The sequence below is a fragment of the Heloderma suspectum genome, chromosome 16, assembly GCF_057233095.1.
Source record: "Heloderma suspectum isolate Gila_16-S chromosome 16, 16-S_ref, whole genome shotgun sequence".
NCBI lineage: Eukaryota > Metazoa > Chordata > Lepidosauria > Squamata > Helodermatidae > Heloderma > Heloderma suspectum.
Genome location: NC_139473.1, coordinates 1,384,961 through 1,408,801, shown reverse-complemented (window position 1 = coordinate 1,408,801; position 23,841 = coordinate 1,384,961). Strand labels below are relative to the sequence as shown.

The 23,841-nt window shown below is 53.7% G+C and overlaps 2 protein-coding genes across 5 annotated transcripts in view; both read left to right on the top strand.

Moving 5' to 3' along the window:
- The first annotated feature begins 152 nt into the window (after nt 1-152).
- Nucleotides 153-21,027, top strand: POLDIP2 (DNA polymerase delta interacting protein 2). Of its 3 annotated transcripts, none has more exons than XM_084822620.1 (12): nt 153-360; nt 996-1,077; nt 1,882-1,979; nt 3,483-3,579; nt 4,604-4,679; nt 4,832-4,939; nt 6,615-6,751; nt 7,879-7,905; nt 8,069-8,194; nt 9,116-9,195; nt 9,923-10,049; nt 20,944-21,027. In XM_084822620.1, exons 1-11 carry the CDS (start codon nt 179-181, stop codon nt 10,035-10,037), a joined length of 1,128 nt encoding a protein of 375 aa, XP_084678746.1. In that variant the 5' UTR covers nt 153-178; the 3' UTR covers nt 10,038-10,049; nt 20,944-21,027. The 3 variants fall into 3 exon arrangements, with proteins under 3 accessions (XP_084678746.1, XP_084678745.1, XP_084678743.1); XM_084822619.1 differs by lacking the exon at nt 20,944-21,027 and adding an exon at nt 10,178-10,264; XM_084822617.1 differs by lacking the exon at nt 20,944-21,027 and having other exon boundaries at nt 9,923-10,148.
- Nucleotides 9,968-23,841, top strand: part of SMG6 (SMG6 nonsense mediated mRNA decay factor) — a 101,048-nt gene continuing 87,174 nt past the window's right edge. Inside the window, exons 1-2 of one of the 2 annotated variants that reach the window (XM_084822614.1) lie at nt 9,968-10,049; nt 20,944-22,636. In XM_084822614.1, the coding sequence (XP_084678740.1) occupies nt 20,949-22,636 (1,688 nt within the window). In that variant the 5' untranslated portion in view covers nt 9,968-10,049; nt 20,944-20,948. Of the gene's footprint in view, nt 10,050-13,602; nt 13,879-20,943; nt 22,637-23,841 lie in introns of those variants that run through there. The other variant, XM_084822615.1, reaches the window with a different exon arrangement.

Below are 23,841 nucleotides of genomic sequence, written 5' to 3'. Positions count from 1 at the left end.
GCCCGCGCGCACTTGCTCGCCGGCCCGCAGCCCCGTCGCGCGCGGGCCGCTCCGCGGGCGCCGCGACCCCGCCGACGCCCCTCGCCCGGGGCGGAAGCGGAAGCGGAAGCGGAAGGCGCCCTCGCGCGGCATTGTGGGCGGCCGCGGCGGGCGGGCCGGAGTCGCGGTGCCCGGCGCGATGGCGGCGGCCTGTGCCTGCGCGGCGGCGGCGCTGGGCCGGGGCTTGGCGGCGGCGCTGGGCCGGGCCCGGGCCGCCTCGTCGTCGTCCTCCTGCGGCCGCCTGCCGGCGAGCGCGCAGGGGCTGCGCGGGGCGGCCTGGGCGCGGCCGGGCCTCCCCCCGAGGCGCCTCCTGTCCTCGCGGTCAGTGCCGCCGGCGCCCGCGGAGGGGCGGAGGGCGCGGCGGCCCGGGGGGCGGGGGCGTGCGGAGGCCGCCCCCCGCCCGGCTCGTGGGCTCCCGAGAGGCGCCTGGCCAGAGCGGCGGGCCCCCGGGCAGCCTGCGGGGGCACGGCCCGCGAGCGGCCCCGCCGGGCTCGCCCTGAGGCGGCGCGGCCCCGCCTCGCCGGGCTCCCGCGCGTGGCCCCCGCAGGTCGCCCCACGGCTCTTCAGCCCGCGTGGGGGACGTGCATTAACTGCCCCGTCGCCTGCGAGCTGTGGCCAGCCGTTGCAGCTGGTGGTCGCTGAGGCCGCAGTCGGCTCTGTAGTTAAACTGTAACAGGGAGCTTCGCGTCCCTTGCTTCCGTCACAGCGGCCTCTTGGTATTACTTGTGGAGAGGCGGGAGGGAGACTGCTGGGCTTGCAGGTTTGAAAGGTTCAGACGCTGTAGCTCAGCCTCCCCCAATTTGGTGCTCTTCTGATGGACTACAACCCCCATAAATCATGCAGCCCAACCCATCCGGAGGGGCCCAGGTTGGGGGGAAAATGCAGTAGCTCCTTGACCGTGCTGCCAAGGACGTTGGATGAGCCTAATGTCTCTCTTTTCTGCATCTCCTTGCTAGAAATCGTCCTGAGGGCAAAGTGTTGGAGACAGTCGGTGTGTTTGAAGTGCCAAAGCAGCAGGGCAAATACGAGACGGGACAGGTAAATGAGGGGTTTGGGGGATGGGGACGAGGAGCAGTCTGATGCCAAGAACCAAAGCATCGGCTTGGTCAAGGTGCAGCAGGCTGTGTCCTGGAAATCATTGCGGTCTCTAGCTTTGCTTGAGCTGGCTCTAAGGTGGTGCTTTTGGGGTACTCCTCTGTTATGGTCACTGGTCCCTCTCCACTTGGCTCTGTAATGGGAAGCCACCTGCTCCAGATGTAGCCCAGTCAATGGCCCCTTGCCTGGTTGCCTGTGATGAGTAGAAATTGCCCCCAGGCAACCAGGACAGACATTTTTGCACAAAAAAATAACCTTGGTTCTTTAAGCCACCAATGTGCCACAAGTGATTAACATAGATATATGAGGACTATCGGGCAAGTTAAAACGGTTGAGGGCTAGTAACTTTTGTGGGCTTGTAGCTAGGCTGCCCTGAATTATGTGTGCCTTGCCAAGAGTTGAGTTTCTAGCTTTTTGCACCATCACTTCACATGACTGTTGCTGGAGTCCTTGGTGTTCTTTTTGACCTTCTTAGACTGGTATAGGTCAAGGGTGGGCAGAAAGTCGATCTCCAGATGTTTTTGACTTCAACTCCTAGCATTCCTGACCACTGGCCATGCTTGCAGGGGCTTCTTGGAGTTGAAGCCCCAAACATCTGGAGATGTACCATCCACCCACCCCTGGGTTAGGTAGCAGTGAGCTGCAGTAAAAAGCTGCTTGCCAGCCTAGAGATGATGCATTTGAAGCTTGCTCCACTTAGCCTTTGGGGGTCTCTTACCCTGCTCTTTGACACCCCCCCCTTTTCAGTTATTTCTCCACAGTGTATTTGGATACCGGGGGATAGTCCTGTTCCCTTGGCAAGCCAGGCTGTACGACCGAGATGTTGCTTCCTCCGTGCCCGAAAAGTAAGCATTTGTTCAGGATCCACCAGAAGTTGCGGGATGAGGTGGGAGGCATGTTTAGAAGCCTCAACGGACCCTATGTATGAGAAGTTGCTGAAACTTTTGGAAGACTCAGGTAGGGGTGGGCCAGTGGATACTTTGAAAGCTGCGGAGATCCTTTATTCATGAGATGAAGACAGCTAGATCCCAGCAGGTTTTGACATCAAAACTTCACAAAGAACGAGCAGGAGGATATACAGATACTTCCGTTATCCAGCAGAAAAGTATCTATGGACTCACTCTAGGTCTTAATGAGTTTGGGGTTATGTTAATGTTTTGGCTGCATCTTAATATTTTTAGTTTTCGTTGGTGTTTTTTGACTGTTTGTGTCGGTTTTGATGTTTTAGAACATAGGAAGCTGCCTTATACTGAGTCACATCATGGGTCCATCTAGCCCAGTATTGTCAACACTGACTGGCAGCAGCGGCTCTCCAGGTTTTTCAGGCAAGGGTTTTCCCAGCCCTACTTGAAGACGCTGCTGTGGATTGAACCTGGGACTTTCTGCATGTAAAACAAGGGCTCTACCACTGAGCTACGGCCTTTCTCCTTTCCGTTCTTGTTGACAGGAACATAAAGACAGGATGATTTCTACCATGACGCAGTTACCATTTTTTTAATGAAGTGGTTTCAGCACACGCGTTGCCTACTTGTCCTGAGGAACTTGCAGTCTAAATTTTGACCAAGAGAGGAGACGGTGGTGAGGGTTGGGGAGGACAACCCCTGCAAGGCTAGTAAGAGATACGTAGTTCGGTGGTAGGGCACGCGCTTTGCACATGGATTGTCCCAGGCTCATCCCCCAGCAGCTCCAGTTAAAGATCTGGTAGTGGGTGATGGGAAAACCTTGACCTGCAGGACCTGAAGGAAGAAGGGGAGAGGTGGCACCAGGTAAGATCATCTAGGAGCACATCCTAAGCGTGGGAGGAATTGGTCAAGGGAGCAAGGGAACCTGGCACTCTCCAGATGTGTTAGGCTACAACTCCCAGCACCCCCAGCCAGCACATGCTGGCTGGGGGATGCTGGGAATTGTAGTCCAACACATCTGGAGGGCGCCACGTTAGGGAAGACGGTCTTGAGCCATAGGGTGTGGTGTCAACAAATGGTAACTCTTGCTAAAATGATGGCATCTCCCCATAAAGCATTTCATTATCTTTGTGGAGAATTGCAGATTGTGTTGTAGTTAAGATACGACGCTTGTCACATGACTGTTATCCTTTCAAGAAGCAGTGTTGAGCTCGAAGGAGGGCTGGGAGCTGATAATCCAGATAGATCTGGATCTGGCCTTTTCCAAGATCTGTAATAGAGTATGTTTGTTGTGTAAATGACTCCCATTCTTTCTAGCGCACGAAACGTTTTTCCCTGCTAAAGTGGAGCTAGGCTGTTCCGTGTCTTGCTGTCAGGTGAAAATTGAGCTGCTGCAGGTACGTTAACAGAAGAGCTTCTGAAACATGAGCATGTGTCTCCTTCCAGGGGCGAGAATGCAGCTGGACATGGATCCAAAGAAGTCAAAGGCAAGACACACACTTACTACCAGGTGCTAATAGATGCTCGTGACTGCCCACATATAGTAAGTCTTCTGTGTTCTTTCTCCTCCCCCTTTGCACTGCTGGTATAGATTGAAGAAGGTGGTAGGAGGAAGTCCGTAGAACGGCCTTCCCCCACCTGGCTCTCTCTAGATGTGTTGGACTACAACTCCGATCATCCTCTGCTAGCCCCTTGGGCAGCAAACAAACAGCTAAAAACAACACTATCAATACAGTAACGTCACATGCAGCAGCGAGTAAACCATAGCCAGTCAGTAGATAGCAGACAAGAGAGAACTTAAAAAAAAATACCTTAAGAGTGGCTGCAGAGGTCTAAAAAGATCTCAGAAGCCTGGGGAAATAAAGAAGTCCCTGCTTGGTGTCAAGAAGGTAGCTCAGGTGCCAGATGAGCCGTCTTGGGGAGAGCGTTCCACAGGTAATGCACCACTCCAGCCCTGGTCACTACCCACTAGACCTTGTGAGCTGCGGTCTGTAGCAGCATGAACGGATGGAGGCGGGGGCTGGAGTGGTTGTAGAGAAAGTGATGCTGATTGCCCATGAGATTGAGAGAGCAATCCTTGGTCCCTGGGCGAGTGTCCCAAGGACCATAGGATGGCTCGGAAAACCCCTCCGAAGTTGGAGACAGCTCCAACTCAGAAATCCACCCCCAGGCCCCGTCCCCTTGCAGCTGGTGCCGAAAGAACCGCGCTGACTGCTCCTTGAAGGTGAGAACGGCAACCTCGGAGAAGAGGAGGAAAGGGGGTGGGCGGGGGGGAGGACAAGATATGAGGGGTCCTGAGCCTCCACCAGCCTCTGAAGTGCCCAGCCCATCTAGCAGAAAACCCAAAGATTGGAGGACAGGGAGGCAAAAGTTGTCGCCGCCACTCTTCCTGCCCTGTTTGGGGGCTTCCGATAGGATTGTGCCCCGGAATCAGAATCAGACCATTTTGTGCTGCTTATAGTGCACGCTTACTTGGAAGTAAACTCCACACGGTGTTCAACAGGGCCTGCTCCCAGTGTTGATAGGACTGAGGCCTTAAGTGCTGTCCTTCCTGTGTTCTTCCTCAGTCCCAGAGATCGCAGACGGAAGCGGTGACTTTCTTAGCGAACCACGATGACAGCCGAGCCCTCTATGCAATCCCAGGTGAGCTGGGGGGGGGCCCTTGGCTGTCTCTTGGTTGCCAGAGACTTACTGGCGCTACAGGGAGGATGTTGTCTGACACATCCAGAGGGCACCAGCTGTGAGAGGGCTGCTCCTGAGGCACATGTGTGTTTTTCTCTGGGATTCTTTTCTAGGCCTTGACTACGTCAGCCATGAAGACATCCTCCCGTACACATCCACCGACCAGGTGCCCATCCAGCACGAGCTGTTTGAACGGTTTCTCCTGTACGATCAGGCGAAAGGTACTTCCTTCCCCTGGAGAAAGGCTACCAAGGCCCATCACGGTTGGGCCCACAACAACAGGGCTGAATCGTATCCTGGGCAACATGCTGGGCTTGTTCTGGGCGTCACTGTTCTTCAGGAGGAAAGAGGGCATCATGGAGAAAGGATGTTTGCTCCCACGGACTTGGGGGGTGGGGGGCTGACTGAGCAGACATCCTTTTCGCTTTGCTGGGGACTTTGGGACATGTAGTAGCTTGAGGATCTCTGGGGGGAAAGTCCAAATACCTTAGTTTGAGCGTTTGTTCAAACAGCTCTGCACCAGCGCCAGCTACGTGAGGGCCTTGGGCAAGACACCCTCAGTGGGCCCCCTTCTCACTGCCTGTTGTCACCAGCTGCTCTGCTCCTCCCCCTCTTCCTCACTGCTTGCTTGCTTAACAGCCGCGGCATCTGCTGCTCCCCCTCCTCACCACCCCCCTTGCCTGAGCCAGAGCGAGAGGCAGCAGGTGAACAAGCAGGTGGCAGTGGGGAGGGGGAGGAGCAACTTGTCAGTGGGCCCCTGCTAGGGTGTGGGCCCTGGGCAGGTGCCCAACCATGCCACCCCTTGGCGCCAGCCCAGCCAGCTCTGAACTCGAAGAGAGATCTCCAGCCAGACAAAATAGCAGCAGAGAGAACAGGGAAGGGGTCTCCTGCGGACTCAAACTGAAGCTGACTTGAGCCGCAGAATAAGAGAACATCTCCCCGCACATTCTGCCCAGGAGAAACAGATCACACCCTCTGGAGCACTCACCAGGAGTCTGGCGTTCTGGTCTCCTTCACGTGAGCAGGGCAGCCTGGGGAGGAAGCGCTCCCCATTCTGGGCGGGTCCTTCCACTGCAGACAGGATAACAGAACTCCCTGTTGGCCCCTTGCCCAAATACAGCATCTACTGAGACAACGGTGTCCATTTAACAGTGCTAGTCAAAGGCTGAAACCGAAGCCCAAGGAGTAGCCCTGCACCCCCCCAATGCATTGTGGGAGTTGTAGTCCAAGTCTTTGAGTGCTTGCTTACCCCTGGCCTAAAGAATAACTGTACAGTGACAAGAAGTCCTTCCTGCTTTGAAGGAGGCAGGCGTTCTCCCTGAGGAGGGGTGGGCGGCGCATGTGCTGAGGAATAACTTAATGCAGAGTTGGCAGAATTTGGAAATGTGAGGAACTCTCCCAGGCGCATCCATAAATGGCTGACACTGGGGCAGTCGCGGGGAGGACAGCCAGTGGCAAAGGCCACGGCACCTGCCCAGAGGCACTCCTGGGAAATCAAGCAGCAGCAGCTAGAGGCTCCCACGTTGCTTTCGAGCCACCCCGGTTGCCAGGAACAATGTCTAAAAGTATTTTAAGAATTAAAACTGGCAAGAGCAGGGTGTCTCGATGGGCGCCAAGGAAGGTGACCTGGGACACCTTGGTTCCTGCAAGCATCGCGTTGCTTAACCTGACTTAATGCCCTCTGTGGTGCTGGTGAAATATGATCTATACTGCACCAGCTCAAAAAGAAATCAAAATAAATGTGGAGGCCCCCCCCCCCCCGATTTTTTCCTTTTTGTTTAGAGCAAGATGAGTGGTTTATTTTTAAAGCCATTGTTCCCCAAAAGCCTTCTCCCATGTCTATTGCAGCGGGTAAATGGCCTCTTGTACTGAAGTTGTTTTCCTTTTTTGTTTTAGTTCCGCCCTTCGTGGCGAGGGATACGTTGTGTGCATGGCAGGAGAAAAACCATCCATGGCTGGAGCTCTCCGACGTGCACCGGGAGACCACAGAGAACATCCGCGTCACCGTCATCCCCTTCTACATGGGCATGAGGGTGAGTGCTCTGCTCTGTGCCTGCTGGGAGCACATGGAAGCCACCTTGTGGGGAGTTGCTAGGGTGGCTTTCCTGCAAGAATTCTGAGACACAAGGGGAAAAGCCGCCCAGTTGGCAATAGATAACTGGAAAGAAAGATGGAAGAAGCTACATGCGTCTGTTTGAGAAGAGAAGACTGAGGAGGAGACGACGGCACTCTCCAAGTCCCTCAAGGGTGTCACACAGAAAAGGGCCGCAACTTGTTTTCTGCCATCCAACACTGTAGGACACGAAATAATAGCAGGCTTCAGGGACAGGAAGGCAGATTTCGGTTGGGCATCAGGAAAAACTTCCTCCCCGTCAGAGCAGTCCAGCAATGGCACCAGCTGCCCAGGGAGGTGGGGGGCTGTCTATCCCTGGAGGTTTCCAAGCAGAGACTGGGCAGCTGTCTGCCAGGGGTTCTTGAAACTGGATTCCTGCACTGAACAGCGGGTTGGACCTGATGTCCTCAATGGCTCCTTCCAACTCCATGATACTGTGACACAAATTTATTTAGGATACCCACATGGTGCGTAGCTGATTCTCTCCTGACCAGTCCCAGGATCACAGGAATATAAGAACTGTCATGCTAGCCTCTGGTAGGTCAACGACCTCTTTCAACCAGGGTGGGGAAGAGTTTTAAGCCTGAGGACCATGCTATCTCTTTCCTACCTATACAGACATGCATGTCCATTCTCACACACAACATGCAGCAGACATTCATTCTCACACATGCACATCAATTTTTAAACTTCACATACATGCACAGTGGAGGCCCTGCAGGCCACATCCAGTCTGCGGTCCGGAGGTTCCGCACTCCTGCTTCAAGCATGTTCCCCTTAGTTGTCATAGCTAAATAGTCACCCATCCTGAACAAATTTGTCCTGTCCGTTTATGTTGATGCCCCTCATAATATTGAACAATTCCTTCTTTGGCCCGTTCTTCCTTGCCTCGCACTGTCCCTTTCCCACTGTGGACACGGAGCTTGGAAACTCTGTGGGAGGCGGGGAGGCTCTGCCCACCGGGTGAGATCATGGTGCTGTTAGCCAAGGGCTTCTAGCACAGAGCTCAAAGTGGTGACCAGGCCCTCTCTCTTTTTCCCTTGACAGGAAGCCCAGAATTCCCATGTTTACTGGGTGAGTGCCTTTCTGGTGCGCTTATTTCCTAACTGGGGGCCCTAAGGGGGCTTCAACCTTGGAAGGGTGCTGTCCCTCGGCTGGCAAGACCTAGCAGCCATGTCGACAAGAAGCACACGCTCTTGCCCTGGTGGTGACACCCTCCCCCCTCTCTCACATCCAGTGGCGCTACTGCATCCGCCTGGAGAACCTTAACAACGAAGTCGTGCAGCTCCGGGAACGACACTGGCGGATATTCAGCCTGTCTGGCACCCTGGAGACGGTCCGTGGCCGGGGGGTCGTGGGGCGGGTAAGTGTCGCCTGGTGGTGGCAGCTGCTTGCCGTGGGTATGCTCTGCCACCGTGCTGTGGGTCTGCCGTGCAAGGAAATGCTTTGCTTCAGCTTCCCCAGCCGTCCGCCCTCCAGGTGTGCTGGAATGCAACTCGTCACGGCTCTCAGTAAACTACTGATTTAAATAGGGACATCGGATGCTGCCTTGGACTGAGCCAGACCTTGGGTCCATCTGGCCCAGTATTGTTGACATTGACTGGCAGGAATGGCTTTCCAGGGTTTTGGGCAGGAGTCTTTCCTGGCCCTACCTGGAGATGCTGCCAGGGATCCAACCTGGAGCCTTACGCATGCCAAGTACGGGCTCTGCCGCTGAGCTACGGCCCCTCTGTTGGGAGCTGCAGTCCAACGCAGCTGGAGGGTGCCAGGTTGGGGAAGGCTGCTTGCTTCTTTCAGGTGTTGGAGAGAGAGGCTGGGCAGGAGAATCCAGTGCAGCTATCATGATGTTTATGACATGGGAGGAGTGGGGGAGGAAGAGAGGCAGTGGTGCAGAGTTTCTGAGGGGTCCCCTTCCATGTTGCCTTCCTCTCCTCCTGTTGCCAGCTGGGTGGGATGTGACTGATTTTGATTTGATTTATTTATACCCTGCTTTCTTGCCTGTACACACACACACACACACACACAAATTGGCTTACAGGGTTAGAAACCATAAGACGTCAGAATAGAAATAACAAGCAACTCTCATCAAAGCAGAGAGTTTTCAGATGGCAGCGGAGAAGAACAAAATCAAAAACATCTGATGTAAAAAGCCAGGCACAGCAAAAGATAAAACTCCAGACCACCAGTGGCTTGCTGAAACAGAATTACTTTTGGCTAGCTTCTCAGTGCTCAAAGAGAGAGGGTCTGATGGATGGCCCGTGACAGTCGCCTTTTGTCTCCTCAGGAGCCAGTCTTATCCAAAGAACAGCCTGCCTTCCAGTACAGCAGCCATGTCTCCCTGCAGGCATCCAGTGGTCACATGTGGTAAGGAATCAAGAGGCTCACAGAATTGCAGTGGAGAGTTTGGGAGGCCAGAGGGTGTGAAAAGCAGGTTTCCTGGGGCTTGGCAAGGAGGACAGAGACATCTGCCTTAGTCTTGGAGGCGTTGAATCGGAGGTTTCTAGCCTTTTGCACGAGCTGTTGACCACCTGTGCTTGGGGTAGAGAAAGTGGAGAATAGTAGGATGCAATGGGGTCATCCCATGAAGCTGAAGGCTGGGAGATTCAGGGCAGATAAAAGGAAGGACTTCTTCACACAGCGCAGAGTTTAACGGAATTGGCTATCCCAAGAGGTAGGGATCACCACCAATTTGAATGGTTTTAAAAGGGGGTTAGACAAATTCATGAAGGATAAGGCTGTCAGCGGCTACTAGTCCTGATAGCTACATGCTACCTGTAGTATCGGAGGCAGTATGCGGGGGAACGTGGGCGGGAGGGTAGTGCTGCGCTCCTGTCCTGCTTGTGGACTTTCCACTGGGGCATCTGGTTGGCCACTGTGAGAAACGGTGCAGGATGAGGTGGGCCCCCATTGGTCTCATCCAGCTTCAGGGCTCTCATGCAGTGGCTGTTCCACAGAAGTGGAAACTTCGCAGCGCAGTTAATAATTGTGGCCACACTGGCTGGGGATGATGGGATATGCATTCCAACACATCTGGAGGGCTCCGAGCTGCTTTTGGCCACTCCCTCACACCAGTCTCTGCTTGGCTTTGCAGGGGCACTTTCCGCTTTGAGCGGCCCAACGGCTCCCACTTTGATGTCCGGATCCCGCCCTTCTCCCTGGAAAGCAATAAGGATGAGAAGACGCCCCCTTCTGGCCTCCACTGGTAGAGCAGAGCTCAGGTCACGCACCCCTGCTTCCAGGATAGCTTTGCTCCCTCAACACCCCTTCTTCAAGGGCTGATGCTAGTTCTGGTTTTTTAAAACGTCTTGAGCCACCATCCTCCTCTTTTTCTTCTTCTTCTTTACAGTTGCTGAGATGGGGATTTGCTTGGAACTTTTAAAATCTGGCTCGTTTGGTGGCTGCCCGGCACTGTAAACTTCATCCACCCACCCCCTGCCGCCTTTCCCAGGCACCTACCAGACTCTGAGCTGGTGCTTAGAACAAGGTTGCTGCTGGAGCCCACAAGGGGTCTCTGACCAGTGTTGTGCAGACCCTGTTTCGAATTGAGGAGGTGGTGTGTGTGTGTTTCCTCTGAATAAACAGCCCCCCCTCCCCGTTTTCAGCCCGGTTTTCCTTTTGTAACCCAAAGGCCTTGCTGCCTCCTAATGTCACAGATCCCAAGGCAGGCAAAAGTTGTTTCTCAGCCTTCCCCAATTTGCAGCCTTCCAGATGTGTCAGAGCTACCATTGTCATCATCCCTAGCCAGATGTCAATGGGAGTTGTAGTCTGGCACATCCCAAGGGCACCCAGTTGGGGAAGGCTACTGTGTCCTCCGGGGAAGACTGGAGGAGGAGTGTGTGCAGGGCGGGGGGATGTCTCTACCTCCCCACCCTGCATCCTCCGTCCATTCCCTGGGACCCCAAAGCAGCAGCATCTGCCACAGACTGGCTGTTCTCTCCCCACTGCCAGGTCTCCTGTTCCGTTGTGTTGCTTTCTCCAAATCCCTTTTCTCTGGAGGAGCTTGAAGGGCTGCAGCATTTGGGGTGGGCTGTCCCCACTGCACTGCAGTCTTGGGAGTTTGGCTCCCAATTCCCGGAGCAGGGCCTTCTGCGTTTTTGCAGCTCTGGACAGCTGCTATGTCTGCAGCAGTTCCTGCCTCAGCAATGCGGTTGTGAGCCCCCCTGCTCTCGTCTCCTGTCTTCTGGGCGGGGCATAGCTGAAGAGGTCCAAACAGAAGGTTGGAGGGGAGAGAAAGGCAGGTGTGGACTGCAGCGATTCTGGGGTGCGGGGGCTGCTACTGCCTGCAGCTTTGCGCGTCAAGCAACAGGCGCTGTCTCCAGGAGCAGAGAATCGGCCATCTCTCCTGGGCGAGTGTCTCATTCCAACCGTTTCCCCCTTTGGGTGTTGCGCTGGTTGCGAGAGAGGTGCTGCCTATAGGCAATTAGGAGTCCTGAAGCCACAGAGGCAGCAGCTGCTTAAAATTGCTCTGTGGGTCAGCGGGGGCAAAGTGAGCTGTGGAGTGTATTTGGCAGGGTTGGGGGCGAGCTCCTTCCCTGCCCAGTCTGGCCGCTTCTCCCTTTCTGTAACTGGTTTTGCATATTTTTGCGGGTGGTTAAACTTAAGCATTTCCCTAGATCACAGACACGTCCCCTGCGAGACGCCAAATGGGGACAGCTGTTGGGCAAAGCGGAGATGTCCTCGGCTCAAGAGAGCCTGCCGTAGCCATGTGAACACCACCTCACCTGCGTGGTTTTTGCCTGCTGCTCTTTGTCTTTGTGCCTTGCTAATGGACTTTAAGTCCGTGCGCATGCGCGCACACACAGTTGAGGCTCGAACTCAGAACAAAAAGCGGCATCTCCTGGACAGCTTTCCCCTTCAGCCTTGCTCCTGACTGGGGTCACCGATGAGGCCAGTGGCATGAAGGGGAGCGGTGGGAAGCCCCCTGCCCCCCAGGGCAGATTTTTAGACGGAGGGCTAAGTGAGGGCTTCTTGACAGGGGCTGGGGCTGCCTCTTCCCTTAGGCTGTTTTTCTCCCCCTTACCTTGGAGGGACAGTCCCCTCCTAAGCCACCTTTAGTGCTTCCAGACTCTGTGAGAGGCTGGCTTTGTCTTGTAAATAACTGTAAAGAAATAAAGCGCTATACAATAAAAGTGTTGAAGTAAACCCCGTGCCACAGCCTTGTGGGTCCCCCTGGTGGGCAGCCTCTCCAGTGCTGTCCTCGGCCCACAGAAATGTGGCGCCAGGAGTCGCTCGAACCCCTAAGTCTCTACGGGAGCCTCCTCTGGCCTGGCGCCCTCCCAGTGTGTTGGGACTGCAACTCCCATCACCCCAAGCACCACATGGGGTCATGCAAGTGGCTGGGGATTGTGGGAGTTGTAGTTCAACACATCAGAAGGTTACATTGGGGGAAGCTGCAGTATTGGATTGCTCCTGTGCTGTCTGCAAACTATGGAACGTGCTCCCTCAACAACTACGATTGGCCCCCACTCCCTTGGCTTTCAGAAAGGGAGTCAAGACACAACTTTTCAATTCAGCCTATTAAAATGGGTCATTTTAAATGTTCTCGTTCTTATTGTTGCAAGGTTTTATTGTTTTAAATTGTTTTACACTGTCTTGATTGTTTTTTGGCAGATAAGGCAGTATATAATAATAATAATAGTAATAATAATAATAATGGGGTAGCAGCATGTATCTTCCTCCCCTGCAAAACACAGCAGCAAAGCTGGAACTGTAAAAGTTTCTGGCATGTAGTTTAACAACAGAAGCATCAAAATTGGGCTGTTCTTTTTATTTCCTAAATTATGTGGCCAAAACCAAGAAAGCTGGGGGGTGGGGGGAGGAACGAAAGGACTGGGAGTGCCATTCTGGTATTGCAAGCAAAGGCTACAGACTCTGATCTGTAGTAACTAAGAAGATTTGTAGTTCTGTACTCGGGCCATCCCGGTCTGTGGCTCACCCAGGGCAGCTGTTCTGCACTTGGCCCTTCCTCCACCCTCAGCCACCTGGCTGTGACTGGTGGACCTTGGGGTTCTGGTAAAAAACAAAAACAAAACACAACCCAGCAGATCCCTGGATGCCACACACCCTTGTGCTAGATAGTGGCTGACAACTGCCCTCTCATAAAGACTTTAAATGGTTTTTGCAACCATAGCCTCTCCCACAACATGGAGAAAATGGGCTGTGTCGGCAGGGCAGTTTCAAGTGTTTAAAGACTGAAAGGCAACCTAAGTTTTATGTGAAATATGAGCAGAGTGACAACGAGCCGAACCACCTCTCTTGCTTTGCTGGGTGGACACGCTGCTACTCCGCCATGACTATGCTAAAAATCCCGGATTTCTCCATTGAGTTCCACCCCCACCCCGGACACAGAAGAGTCCTTCTCCAGAAAAGCGAAGTTATTCTGCCTTGGTGCAACAGTCCAGAGTCTCCTTCCCTGCCCTCTTTTTAAGGTAGCACATGTGGCCCTTCCAGATGTTGGACTGTGATTCCCATCACCCATAGGCAATGGAGGGGGTGCTGGGAATTGCAGTCCAACCCCTGGAGGGCCATACTGGCTGGGCATGGTTTTTAAAAATAATATTGCGTTTATACATGATGGGAGTTATAGCCCCACACAGCTGAAGAGGGGCGGGTTATTGGACTACAACTCCCATCAACCCTCACCGTTGGCGAGGGCTGTAGGCTGAAACAGCTGGAGGGCAGTCGCAAGCGACCCCCTCCCAGAGAGAAAGGGCTGCTTGAACGTTATCTCATCTCTACGGCCCACCTGGTAGGCCACGTGGCCCTGGGGGCGGGGCAACGGACAAGCCGCCGCTGCAGCAAGAGAGACTTGTTTTCGTTCCGTTCCCGCCGCGCGAGGGTGTTCTGCGCCTGCGCGCCGCCCCCCCACCGCATGCGCGTTGCGTCTCCGCGCGCAGGTTGGCCCCTCTCGGCCACCGTCCGCCCGCCCGTTTCCCTGGCTCCGGGGAGCCAAAATGGCGGCGGCGGAGCTGGAGCGGGTTCGCGTCTCGGCGGCCGAGCTGAGGAGGGGCGTCGCGGCGGCGGCGGCGCTGGGCAGGGCCGGGCCAGGTAAAGCGCCCGGCGGGGAAGAGCCCCGGGCTTCATCCGGAGCGGCGCCGCCGTGTGTGGCAGCGGGAGGGGGCGTGGCGGGCCCGGCCCCCGCCGCCCGCCGCCCGCCGCCCGCCGCCCGCCGCCCGCCGCCCCGTGGCAGCGTGCCCGCTCTATCCTCGGGAGGGCGACACGCGTGCTGCTGCCCCCGGGTCCACACTGGGCCGGAAGCGTGTGGGTGCTCTGCCGCTGAGCTACGGCCCTTCTAGCGGCCTGCCTTGCGGGAAAGCAGCTGCCTCTGCTGCTGTTTAAATTCAGTATCGTAAGGACTAGAATCTTGCTTTGTTTTGAGTGAAAGCCGTAGCTCAGTGGCAGAGCCCCTGCTGTGCACGGAGGAGGACCCAGGTTCGATCCCCAGCAGCTTCTCCGTGTGGGGCTTGGAAGAAATCCCGCCTGGAATCCTCGAGGGCCTCTGCTAGTCAGGTCGACAATACTGGCCTAGATGGATCGAAAGCGTGGCTCAGTATAAGCTAGTTTGTTCTGTTTGTATTTAAACCCGCCCTTTATTCATAACCATGAGAACTGGAATCTTACTTTATTTTTATAGCAAAAGGGTCATAGCACAGTGGTAGAGCACTGCCTTCCCCATCTCCTTTTCCTTGCGTGCTGTGTCTCTTTCAAGGCTGCAAGCAGGAACTGTCCTGTTCAACTAATTATATGTAAGCCGTTCTTGATATGCTGTAGAAAAAAACTTCAAAGAAATAAGAAATAAATAACAGTTCCCTGTTCAATCTCCGGCATCTGTAGATAGGACCTGGAAAGATTTTTCTCTTCCTGAAATGCTGGAGAGCCACTGTTGCCGGTCAGAGTAGAAGACAATACCTGGCCAGATGGACTGCCGGTGTGTTTCTGTTTACATCAACCCTTTCTTTAGGATCTTGAAGACTGGAATCTTACTTTATTTCTGTCAGATGTGATGGGCCATAGCTTCGTGGCAGAACACTTGCTTTTTATGCAGCCCCAGGATCTTCCAGATTTTAAAGCAAATGTGTTTAGGTCTGGATGCAAAGGGGACTCTCCAGCCGTGCTGGCTCATGACAAATGGAGGACTGAGGTGGAGAGGAGGGAGACTTTGTCAAGGTTCGCCAGTAACTCTGTTGAACAGGTAGAACTCGAACCCAGTACTCTAGCCACAGGACTGCACTGCCTCTCACCTCTGTACTGGGGACTCTACAGTGAAGTCCCCATCTGAAATACAAAGCACACCCATCACCCTGAGTGGTCCCTGCTTTTCTGGGTTGCAAGTCTGCCTTCTGTTCTCAGAGTCTGGGATGAATGATGAAAACTCACTCAGACACAGCCTGGCCGCCTCCTTGGGTTTGGGAACACTGGAAAGCCCTTCATTTTGTTTATTGTTCTTGTTTCATTTTTCCTGTTAAAATGATCTTTAAAGCAGCTAACAAGAAAAGAAATAGTAGAAACCAAATAATAAAATACGGCATCTGTTAGAACAATCAAACTTAGCATGCTGTTACCTGCACAGCTGAGAAGAACATGAAGTTAGTTGTGCTTACTTGTGGGGGATGCAAAGGCACTCTTCATGTGCTCAGAAGCATTTGTTGTTGTTCAGTCGTTCAGTCGTGTCCGACTCTTCATGACCCCATGGACCATAGCACGCCAGGCCTTCCTGTCCTGCGCTCTCTCCCGGAGCATGCTCAAGTTCATATTCATTGCATCGGTGATGCTATCTAGCCATCTCATCCTCTGCCGTCCCCTTCTCCTTTTGCCTTCAGTCTTTCCCAGCATCAGGGTCTTTTCCAGAGAGTTTTCTCTTTGCATTAGGTGGCCAAAATATTGGAGCTTCAGCTTCAGTATCTGTCCTTCCAATGAGCACTCAGGGTTGATTTCCTTTAGGATGGACTGATTTGACCTCCTTGCAGTCCAGGGGACTCGTAAGAGTCTTCTCCAGCACCACAGTTCGAAAGCATCAATTCTTCGGCGCTCAGCCTTCCTTATAGTCCAGCTCTCACAGCCATACATTACTACTGGGAAAACCATAGCTTTGATTAGACGGACCTTTGTCGGCAAGGTGATGTCTCTGCTTCTTACTATGCTGCCTAGGTTTGCCATAGCTTTCCTCCCAAGGAGCAAGCGTCTTTTAATTTCATGGCTACAGTCACCATCTGCGGTGATCTTGGAGCCCAAGAAAGTAAAATCTGTCACAGCTTCCATTTCTTCCCCTTCTATATGCCAGGAAGTGATGGGGCCAGATGCCATGATCTTAGTTTTTTTAATGTTGAGTTTCAAACCAGCTTTTGCACTCTCCTCTTTCACCCTCAACAAGAGGCTCTTGAGATCCTCTTCGCTTTCTGCCAATAGGGTGGTATCGTCTGCATATCGGAGGTTGTTGATAATTCTCCCGGCAATCTTAATTCCGACCTGTGATTCATCCAACCCGGCGTTTCTCATGATGTACTCTGCATATAAGTTAAATAAGCAGGGTGACAATATGCAACCTTGTCGTACTCCTTTCCCAATTTTGAACCAATCGGTTGTTCCATGTCTGGTTCTTACTGTTGCTTCTTGACCCTTGTACGGGTTTCTCAGGAGACAGGTAAGGTGGTCTGGTACTCCCATCACTTTAAGAATTTGCCACAGTTTGTTGTGATCCACACAATCAAAGGCTTTAGTGTAGTCAATGAAGCAGAAATAGATGTTTTTCTGGAATTCTCTTGCTTTCTCCATGATGCAGCGAACGTTGGCGATTTGATCTCTAGTTCCTCTGCCTCTTCGAAACCCAGCTTGTATTTCCGGTAGTTCTCGGTTCGCATACTTCTGAAGCCTAGCTTGTAGGATTTTGAGCATCACCTTGCTGGCATGTGAAATGAGCGCAATTGTGCGGTAATTTGAACACTCTTTGGCGTTGCCCTTCTTTGGAATTGGAATGTAAACTGACCTTTTCCAGTCTTGTGGCCACTGCTGAGTGTTCCAGATTTGCTGGCATATTGAATGCAGCACTTTAACAGCATCATCTTTTAGGATTTTAAATAGCTCAGCTGGAATACTGTCATCTCTGCTAGCTTTGTTGTTACTAATGCTTCCTAAGGCCCACTTGACTTCACTCTCGAGGATGTCTGGCTCAAGTTCAGTGACCGCACTACCATGGCTATCGGGGACATGAAGATCTTTCCTGTATAGTTCTTCTGTGTATTCTTTCCACCTCTTCTTAATCTCATCTGCTTCTGTTAGGTCCCTGCCTTCTTTGTCCTTTATCATGCCCATCTTTGCACAAAACGTTCCCTTGAGATCTCCAGTTTTCTTGAAGAGATCTCTAGTCTTTCCCATTCTGTTGTTTTCCTCGATTTCTTTGCATTGTTCATTTAAGAAGGCCGCCTTGTCTCTCCTTGCTATTTTCTGGAACTCTGCATTCAGTTGGATATATCTTCTCCTTTCTCCCTTGCTTTTCACTTCCCTTCTTTCCTCAGCTACTTATAAAGCCTCCTCAGACAGCCACTTGGCTTTCTTGCATTTCTTTTTCTTTGGGATGGATTTCGTTGCTGCCTCCTGAACAATGTTACGGACCTCCGTCCATAGTTCCTCAGGCACTCTGTCTATCAGGTCTAATCCCTGAAATCTATTCCTCACCTCCACTGTATATTCATAAGGGATATGATTGAGGTCATACCTGAATGGTTTAGTGGTTTTCCCTACGTTCTTCAATTTAAGCTGAAATTTTGCAACAAGAAGCTCATGATCTGAGCCACAGTCAGCTCCAGTTCTTGTTTTGACTGACTGTATGGAGCTTCTCCATCTTTGGCTGCAAAGGACATAATCAATCTGATTTCGATATTGATTGTCTGGTGATGTCCATGTGTAGAGTCGCCTCTTGTGCTGTTGGAAAAGAGTGTTTGCTATGATCAGCGTGTTCTCTTGGCAAAACTCTATTCGCTTTTGTCCTGCTTCATTTTGTACACCAAGGCCATGCCTGCCTGTTATCCCGGTGATTTCTTGACTTCCTACTTTAGCATTCCAATCCCCTATGATGACGAGGACATCTTTTTTGGGTGTTAGTTCTAGAAGGTGTTGTAGGTCTTCATAGAACTGATCAACCTCAGCTTCTTCGGCCTCAGTGGTTGGGGCATAGACTTGAATTACTGTGATGTTGAATGGTTTGCCTTGGATTCATACTGAGATCATTCTATCAGTTCTGAGATTGTACCCCAGGACTGCTTTTCCCACCCTTTTGTTGACTATGAGTGCTACTCCATTTCTTCTAAGGGATTCTTGCCCACAGTAGTAGATATGGTGGTCACCTGAATTAAATTCGCCCATGCCTGTCCATTTTAGTTCGCTGATTCCCAAGATGTCGATGTTCAATCTTGCCATCTCATGTTTGACCACCTCCAGCTTACCTTGATTCATTGATCTGACATTCCAGGTTCCTAAACAATATTATTCTTTACAGCATCAGATTTTCTTTTCACCACCAGACACATCCACAGCTGAGTGTCCTTTCGGCTTTGGCCCAGCCGCTTCAGTCTTTCTGGCGCTACTTGGAAATACCCTCTGCTCTTCCCCAGTAGTATATTGGACACCTTCCGACCTGAGGGGCTCATCTTCCGGCGTCATATCTTTTAGCCTTGTGATACGTTCCATGGGGTTTTCTTGGCAAGAATACTGGAGTGGGTTGCCATTTCCTTCTCCAGTGGACCACATTTTGTCAGAACTCTCTGCCATGACCTGTCCGTCTTGGGTGGCCCTGCACTGCATAGCTTATGGCTTCACTGAGTTACGCAAGCCCCTTCACCACAACAAGGCAGTGATCCATGAAGGGGTCAGAAGCATTTGTCCTTTAATTATTACTTCCCTTGTTTTCGGATTAAGGCCTGGCAATGGCTCTCCACCACGGTAGTCCAATGGAACCTGAAGTCCTGCGGATAATCTGCTTCTTAATGCCACTAGGCCAGCCTTCCCCAACCTGACGCCCTCTGGATGTGTTGGACTGCAATTCCCATCATTCCCAGCCAACATGGCCAATGGGAATGGCTATGCTGGTTGGGAATGATGGGAGTTGCAGTCCCAACATCCAGAGGGCGCCAGGTTGGGGAAGGATGAACTAGGCTGTCCCTTGTGACTTCCTTTTCAGCATTCTGAGGTTCTGCTTATGTCCACTGGGAATTGGTTCTGGGACTAAGTCCTGGCTCAGATGAAATCATAGCTGGGATTGCTAAGCCAACCTGGCTCCAGCAGTCACCTTGGCTGGGGGGTTGCTCCTTACCGGAACCCTGCCCTGCCAGGGCTCCGTTGCCGTGGGTGCAGCTGCCCCAGTGTTCTGATGCCTGCGAGCTCAGAACCCCCTGGAGGCTGAGCATTCCTTATTGCAGCCTGGGAACTGGCAATGGCGCATGGAGCTGACCAGTGGGAGCCCTCACCTGCTGCTGTGGGGATGTTCTTCCCCTGGGGAGGTCTGTTCTGGCTCCATTGAGAGGTTTGGACAGGGGGAGGCAGATGTCTTCTTTGGGCTGTGTAAGGGTAGAGACCAGTGGGTCTCAAGAGGAGGCTCTGGCAGGGCAGGGATGGCATCCTGATGTCCCAGTCGCTGTGGTCTTGACGCTTCTTTAGAGCTGGAGGAACCTAGGAAGCTGCCTTCTCCTGAATCAGAGCCCGGGTCCATCTAGCCCAGTATTGTCGACACTGACTGGCAGCAGCGGCTCTCCAGGGTTTCAGGCAAGATTCTTTCCCAGCCGTACCTGCAGATGCTTCCAGGGATTGAATCTGGGGCCTTTTGCTTGCAAAGCAGGGGCTCTACTGCTGAGCTATGGTCCCTTCATGTAGCAATGAAGTAAGATTTTAGTTCTCATGGCTCTGAATGAAGGGCTGGTTTAGATAAGAACAGAGAGAGCTACCATTGGTCAGTCCAGCTCAGTATTGTCAACACTGGCTGGCAGCGGTGGCTCTCCAGGATTTCAGGCAGGATTCTTTCCAAGCCCTACCCGGAGATTCTGCTGGTTATTGAACCGGGGGCCTTCCACATGCAAAGCAGGGGCACATTTAAGCTAAATGGCACATTTACAGCTGCTTTGCAAAAAGAGGTTGCAATGGAGATGGGGGCTGAGAGTGAAGCTTCAGGTTTTTTGCCACCTATCCTGCGTAGGGCCATGTAACGACAGCCACTACTCTCCATTTCGTCACTTCCACCATCAGTTTTTTAAGGAGTCCCGGCAGCAAAGGCACCTCAGATTTTCCTAGCACTTTTGAATCTTAGAGAAATTGAGAGAGGAGGGTGGTGGGAGCCAAACTGCTGAGTCCAGAAAGGAAGGAATCTAGTATAGCCTTCCCCAAGCTGGAGTCCTCCAGATGTTTTGGTCTTCTGCTCCCATCAGCCCCAGCTAGCATGGCCAACAGTCTGGAATGCTGGGCCTTGTTGCCCTAAACATATGGAGGGCACCAGGTTGGAGAAGGTTACTGTAGTGCCTGCAAGTTACCTGGAAAAAGAGGTGTCCCCACACTCCAAATTGCTTGCTGCCCACAGCTACCTGGCAGCTAGTCTAGCCTATCGCAGCCGGGCATTTTGTTCCTGGTACCACAGGGCTCACCCCACCTGTGCTTGGGCCGCGAGAGTCTCTCTCTAGGAATAAATTGCCTTCTCTATCTGAAACAGCCTTAGGTAATGTAGGAAGGTGCCTTATACGGAGCCAGACCCTTGGTCCATCTAGCCCAGCCTTCCCCAATCTGGTGCCCTCCATGTGTGTTGGATTCTACAGCACTCAGCAGCTGGCAGGCGTGACCCCCAGCATGTCACCACACAGAGTCTACTAACCAGGGAAAACAGTAAAAAAATGTAAGCTGTGCAAGTTTAAGTTGAACCAGGAAATGGGCCCTGTATTTAGCTTGCATTTCCTGTTTTCTGGCCTCAGTAAAGCAACCCCCAGTGCTACATGTGAACGTGTTCAAGGGCCTCTCTTGGCCCGTTTCATGCCTGTTCAGCGCTTGTTTGCTCCTTTGCCAATCCCAAGAGAGTCTCCCCCTTTTTTCCTGTGCTTTCCCTCCAAAGCTGAACATCTCCTTGTGCTTTCTCTTTCATAGAGACCATGAAGGAGCCCCGGCATCGTAAGGACAACCGACGCCCGGACCTTGAAATCTACAAGCCAGGCCTTTCCAGGCTGCGGAACAAACCGGTCTCAGCCAAGCAGGAGGCCAATTCTTGGCCAGAGGAAGCCAAGGCAGGAATGGCTGGGGACAGAGGGACCTCCGTGGCTTCCAGCAGGGAAGATCCCCATGCCTCTCCAGGCCTGCACGGAGGAAGCAGCCAGCACCCAAATGGGCTCTCGGAAGGGAATGCTGAGGCAGGGGCTCCCCAAGCCCAGGGCAGCGCCCTGGACGACTGGTGTCCTCGGCTCATCAGGCGAGCCAAGAAGCCCGATCAGCAGATCTACCAGCCAGGGAAACGCCTGCAAGTCTCCTCCAAGGAGCTGGCGGCTGAGGAGCCCCCTGGGAATGGGGAGAGTGGCAAAGACCCCGAACAGGAGGCTGGGAAGGGCAGCGAGGTCCTCAGAAAGCCAGTTGCTCAAGAGCGGAGGGAAGGGAGCCTGAGCAAAGAGGGGGCCAAGCCCGTCCGGGGGGAGAAGGGCAGGCGAGCTGAACGGCCAGACAGGGCCAAGAAAGGTGGCGAGGAGGAAGCGGCCCATGGCAAGGTCAGCACCCCAAAGCGCTACTCACGCTCTGACAAGCGCCGGAACCGATACCGTACCTGCAGCACCAGCTCAGCTGGGAGCAACAACAGCACGGACCGGGCCCGCGGGGAGGCAGAAGTGGGGAAGAGGCGCCCAGAGCCAGCCAAAGAGAGGCCTCGTCCTCGGAAGCAGCTTTCTGCCTCCTCCACAGACTCCCTCGATGATGACCGAGCCGAGGAGGCTGAGGCCCGAGGCCTTGGCAGGGAGCTGGAAACAAAACGGCGGCTGGAACACGGCTGGCTTTCCGGGACCACTGATGGGAGGGAGGCCAAGGGGGGGCCGCCGGGCCGCCGAGCCATCCACAGCGGGCTCTCTGTGGCTGAGGCTGACTGGCGTAAGCTCAAGCCCTCCGGGGCCAGCTTGAGCGACTCCGCGGAGGCCCCAGGGGAGGGGAAGCCCCAGGGCAGAGGCCGGGGCATCCTGGTCCTCCCGGCCAACACGGACCTGACCACCAGCGCCGCCGGATCTCCAGAGGCCCTCCACTCGGGGGGACCCAGGCTCCTCTTTGGTGGGGGCGGCAGCAAAGGGGCCCGGGGCAGGGGGCGGGGGGGCACTGCCCGCCGGCTCTGGGACCCCAACAACCCAGAGCAGAAGCCGGCGCTGAAGAGCCAGGCTGCCCAGCTGCACTTCCTGGACACGGACGATGAGGTGCCCCCTGCCCCTCGGGGCGACGCTCGCCAGGCCCAGGCCTCGTACTACCGCTTCCAGAACTCGGACAACCCGTATTATTACGGCCGGCCAGTGGGCCAGGCCCCTCCGTACCCCTATGCTGGATACTCCCTGCCCTATCAGGTGGGCACCAGCAATGGGGTTTACCCCGCAGCGTATTACCCCGCTGGCTACCTGGGCCAGGCAGAGCCCTACCTCTGCAGCCCACTCTTGGCCAGCCCCCTCAGCCCTGAGATGGAGCAGCAGGTACGCAGCCTGCATCAACAAGAGCTCAGCAAGGTCCTCCGTGAAGCCTGCAATCTGGAGCAACAGCTGAGCAACCTCCTGTCCAGGGACCGGCTAAGTCCCGAAGGCCTGGAGAAGATGGGGCAGCTCAGGTTGGAGGCTTGCTCTTTAGGGTTTGTGGGGCAGCTGGGGAGTGGCCAGAGGGAGCAGGAATACATGCTGGCAGATTGGGTGGGGGTAGGGGCTCTTGGCTGATGATGGATTGGGGAGGGGTCCTGCACCGAGACATCTAGGTATCCTACAGTGCTGTGCACTGGGTCAGACAGCACCCAGCAGCACCAGAGCTGTGCCCAGCCTGTGGAGGCTCAGAAACCAGCAGGAGTCACTTGGAGGGGTCACTCCACAGTGATGAGCCTTAGGGACCTCGGAAGCTGCCTTGTACCACGTCAGGCCCTTGCTCCATCTATCCCAGTATTATCGACACTGACTGGCAGCAACAGCTCTGTCCAGAGGAAGGCTATCCTAGAATTTTCCTCTGTTCAGCACTAAAGACAGCAAGCATTCTTTCTCCCTGCTGAGCCCAGCAGCCTCTGGGAGCCTGTGGTGGGTGCAGTTCGCTGTGTCAGGCCCAGTTCCTTTACAGCTAAGGATGGGGCAAGGCAATGCGAGCGGGAGGGAGAAGACAACAAAGGGAGGTCTTCAGACAGCCAGACTTGTGGGCTTCCCAGAGGAAGCAGGTTGGACCCTGTGGGAGACAGGGTGCCTGGCTGGGTGGGCCATTGCTCTGACCCTACTTCAGGACTCTTCCAAGGTTGACATCAGAAGCTGCCTTGTACCGAGTCGACCCCACTTGGTCCATCCAGCCCAGTATTGCCAACACTGACTGGCAGCAGTGGCTCTCCAGGGTTTCAGGTCGGATTCCTTCCTATCCCTACCTGGACATAGAATCATAGAATAGTAAGGTTGGAAGGGGCCTATAAGACCATCGAGTCCAACCCCCTGCTCAATGCAGGAGTCCAAGTCAGAGCATCCTTGACAGATGGCTGTCCAGCGTCATCTTGAACGCCTCCAGTGTGGGAGAGCCCACCACCTCCCTAGGTCATGGGTTCCATTGTCATATTGCTCTAACAGGACGTTTTTCCTGATGTTCAGCCAGAATCTGGCTTCCTGTAACTGGAGCCCATTCTTCCGCGTCCTGCATACTGGGATGATCGAGAAGAGATCCTGGCCTTCCTCTCTGTGACAGCCTTTCAAGTACTTGAAGAGTGCTATCCTATCTCCTCTCAGTCTTCTCGAGGCTAAACATGCCCAGTTCTTTCAGTCTGTCCTCATAGGGCTTTGTTTCCAGTCCCCTGAT

What these genes read in the sequence shown, in the direction of transcription:
- POLDIP2 (XM_084822620.1), top strand. Translation starts at nt 179, where the DNA reads ATGGCGGCGGCCTGTGCCTGCGCGGCGGCGGCGCTGGGCCGGGGCTTG. An exon ending in AGCCCTCTATGCAATCCCAG is followed by an intron (nt 4,680 to 4,831) that starts GTGAGCTGGGGG and finishes ATTCTTTTCTAG; the next exon opens with GCCTTGACTACGTCAGCCAT. An exon ending in AGAATTCCCATGTTTACTGG is followed by an intron (nt 7,906 to 8,068) that starts GTGAGTGCCTTT and finishes TCTCACATCCAG; the next exon opens with TGGCGCTACTGCATCCGCCT.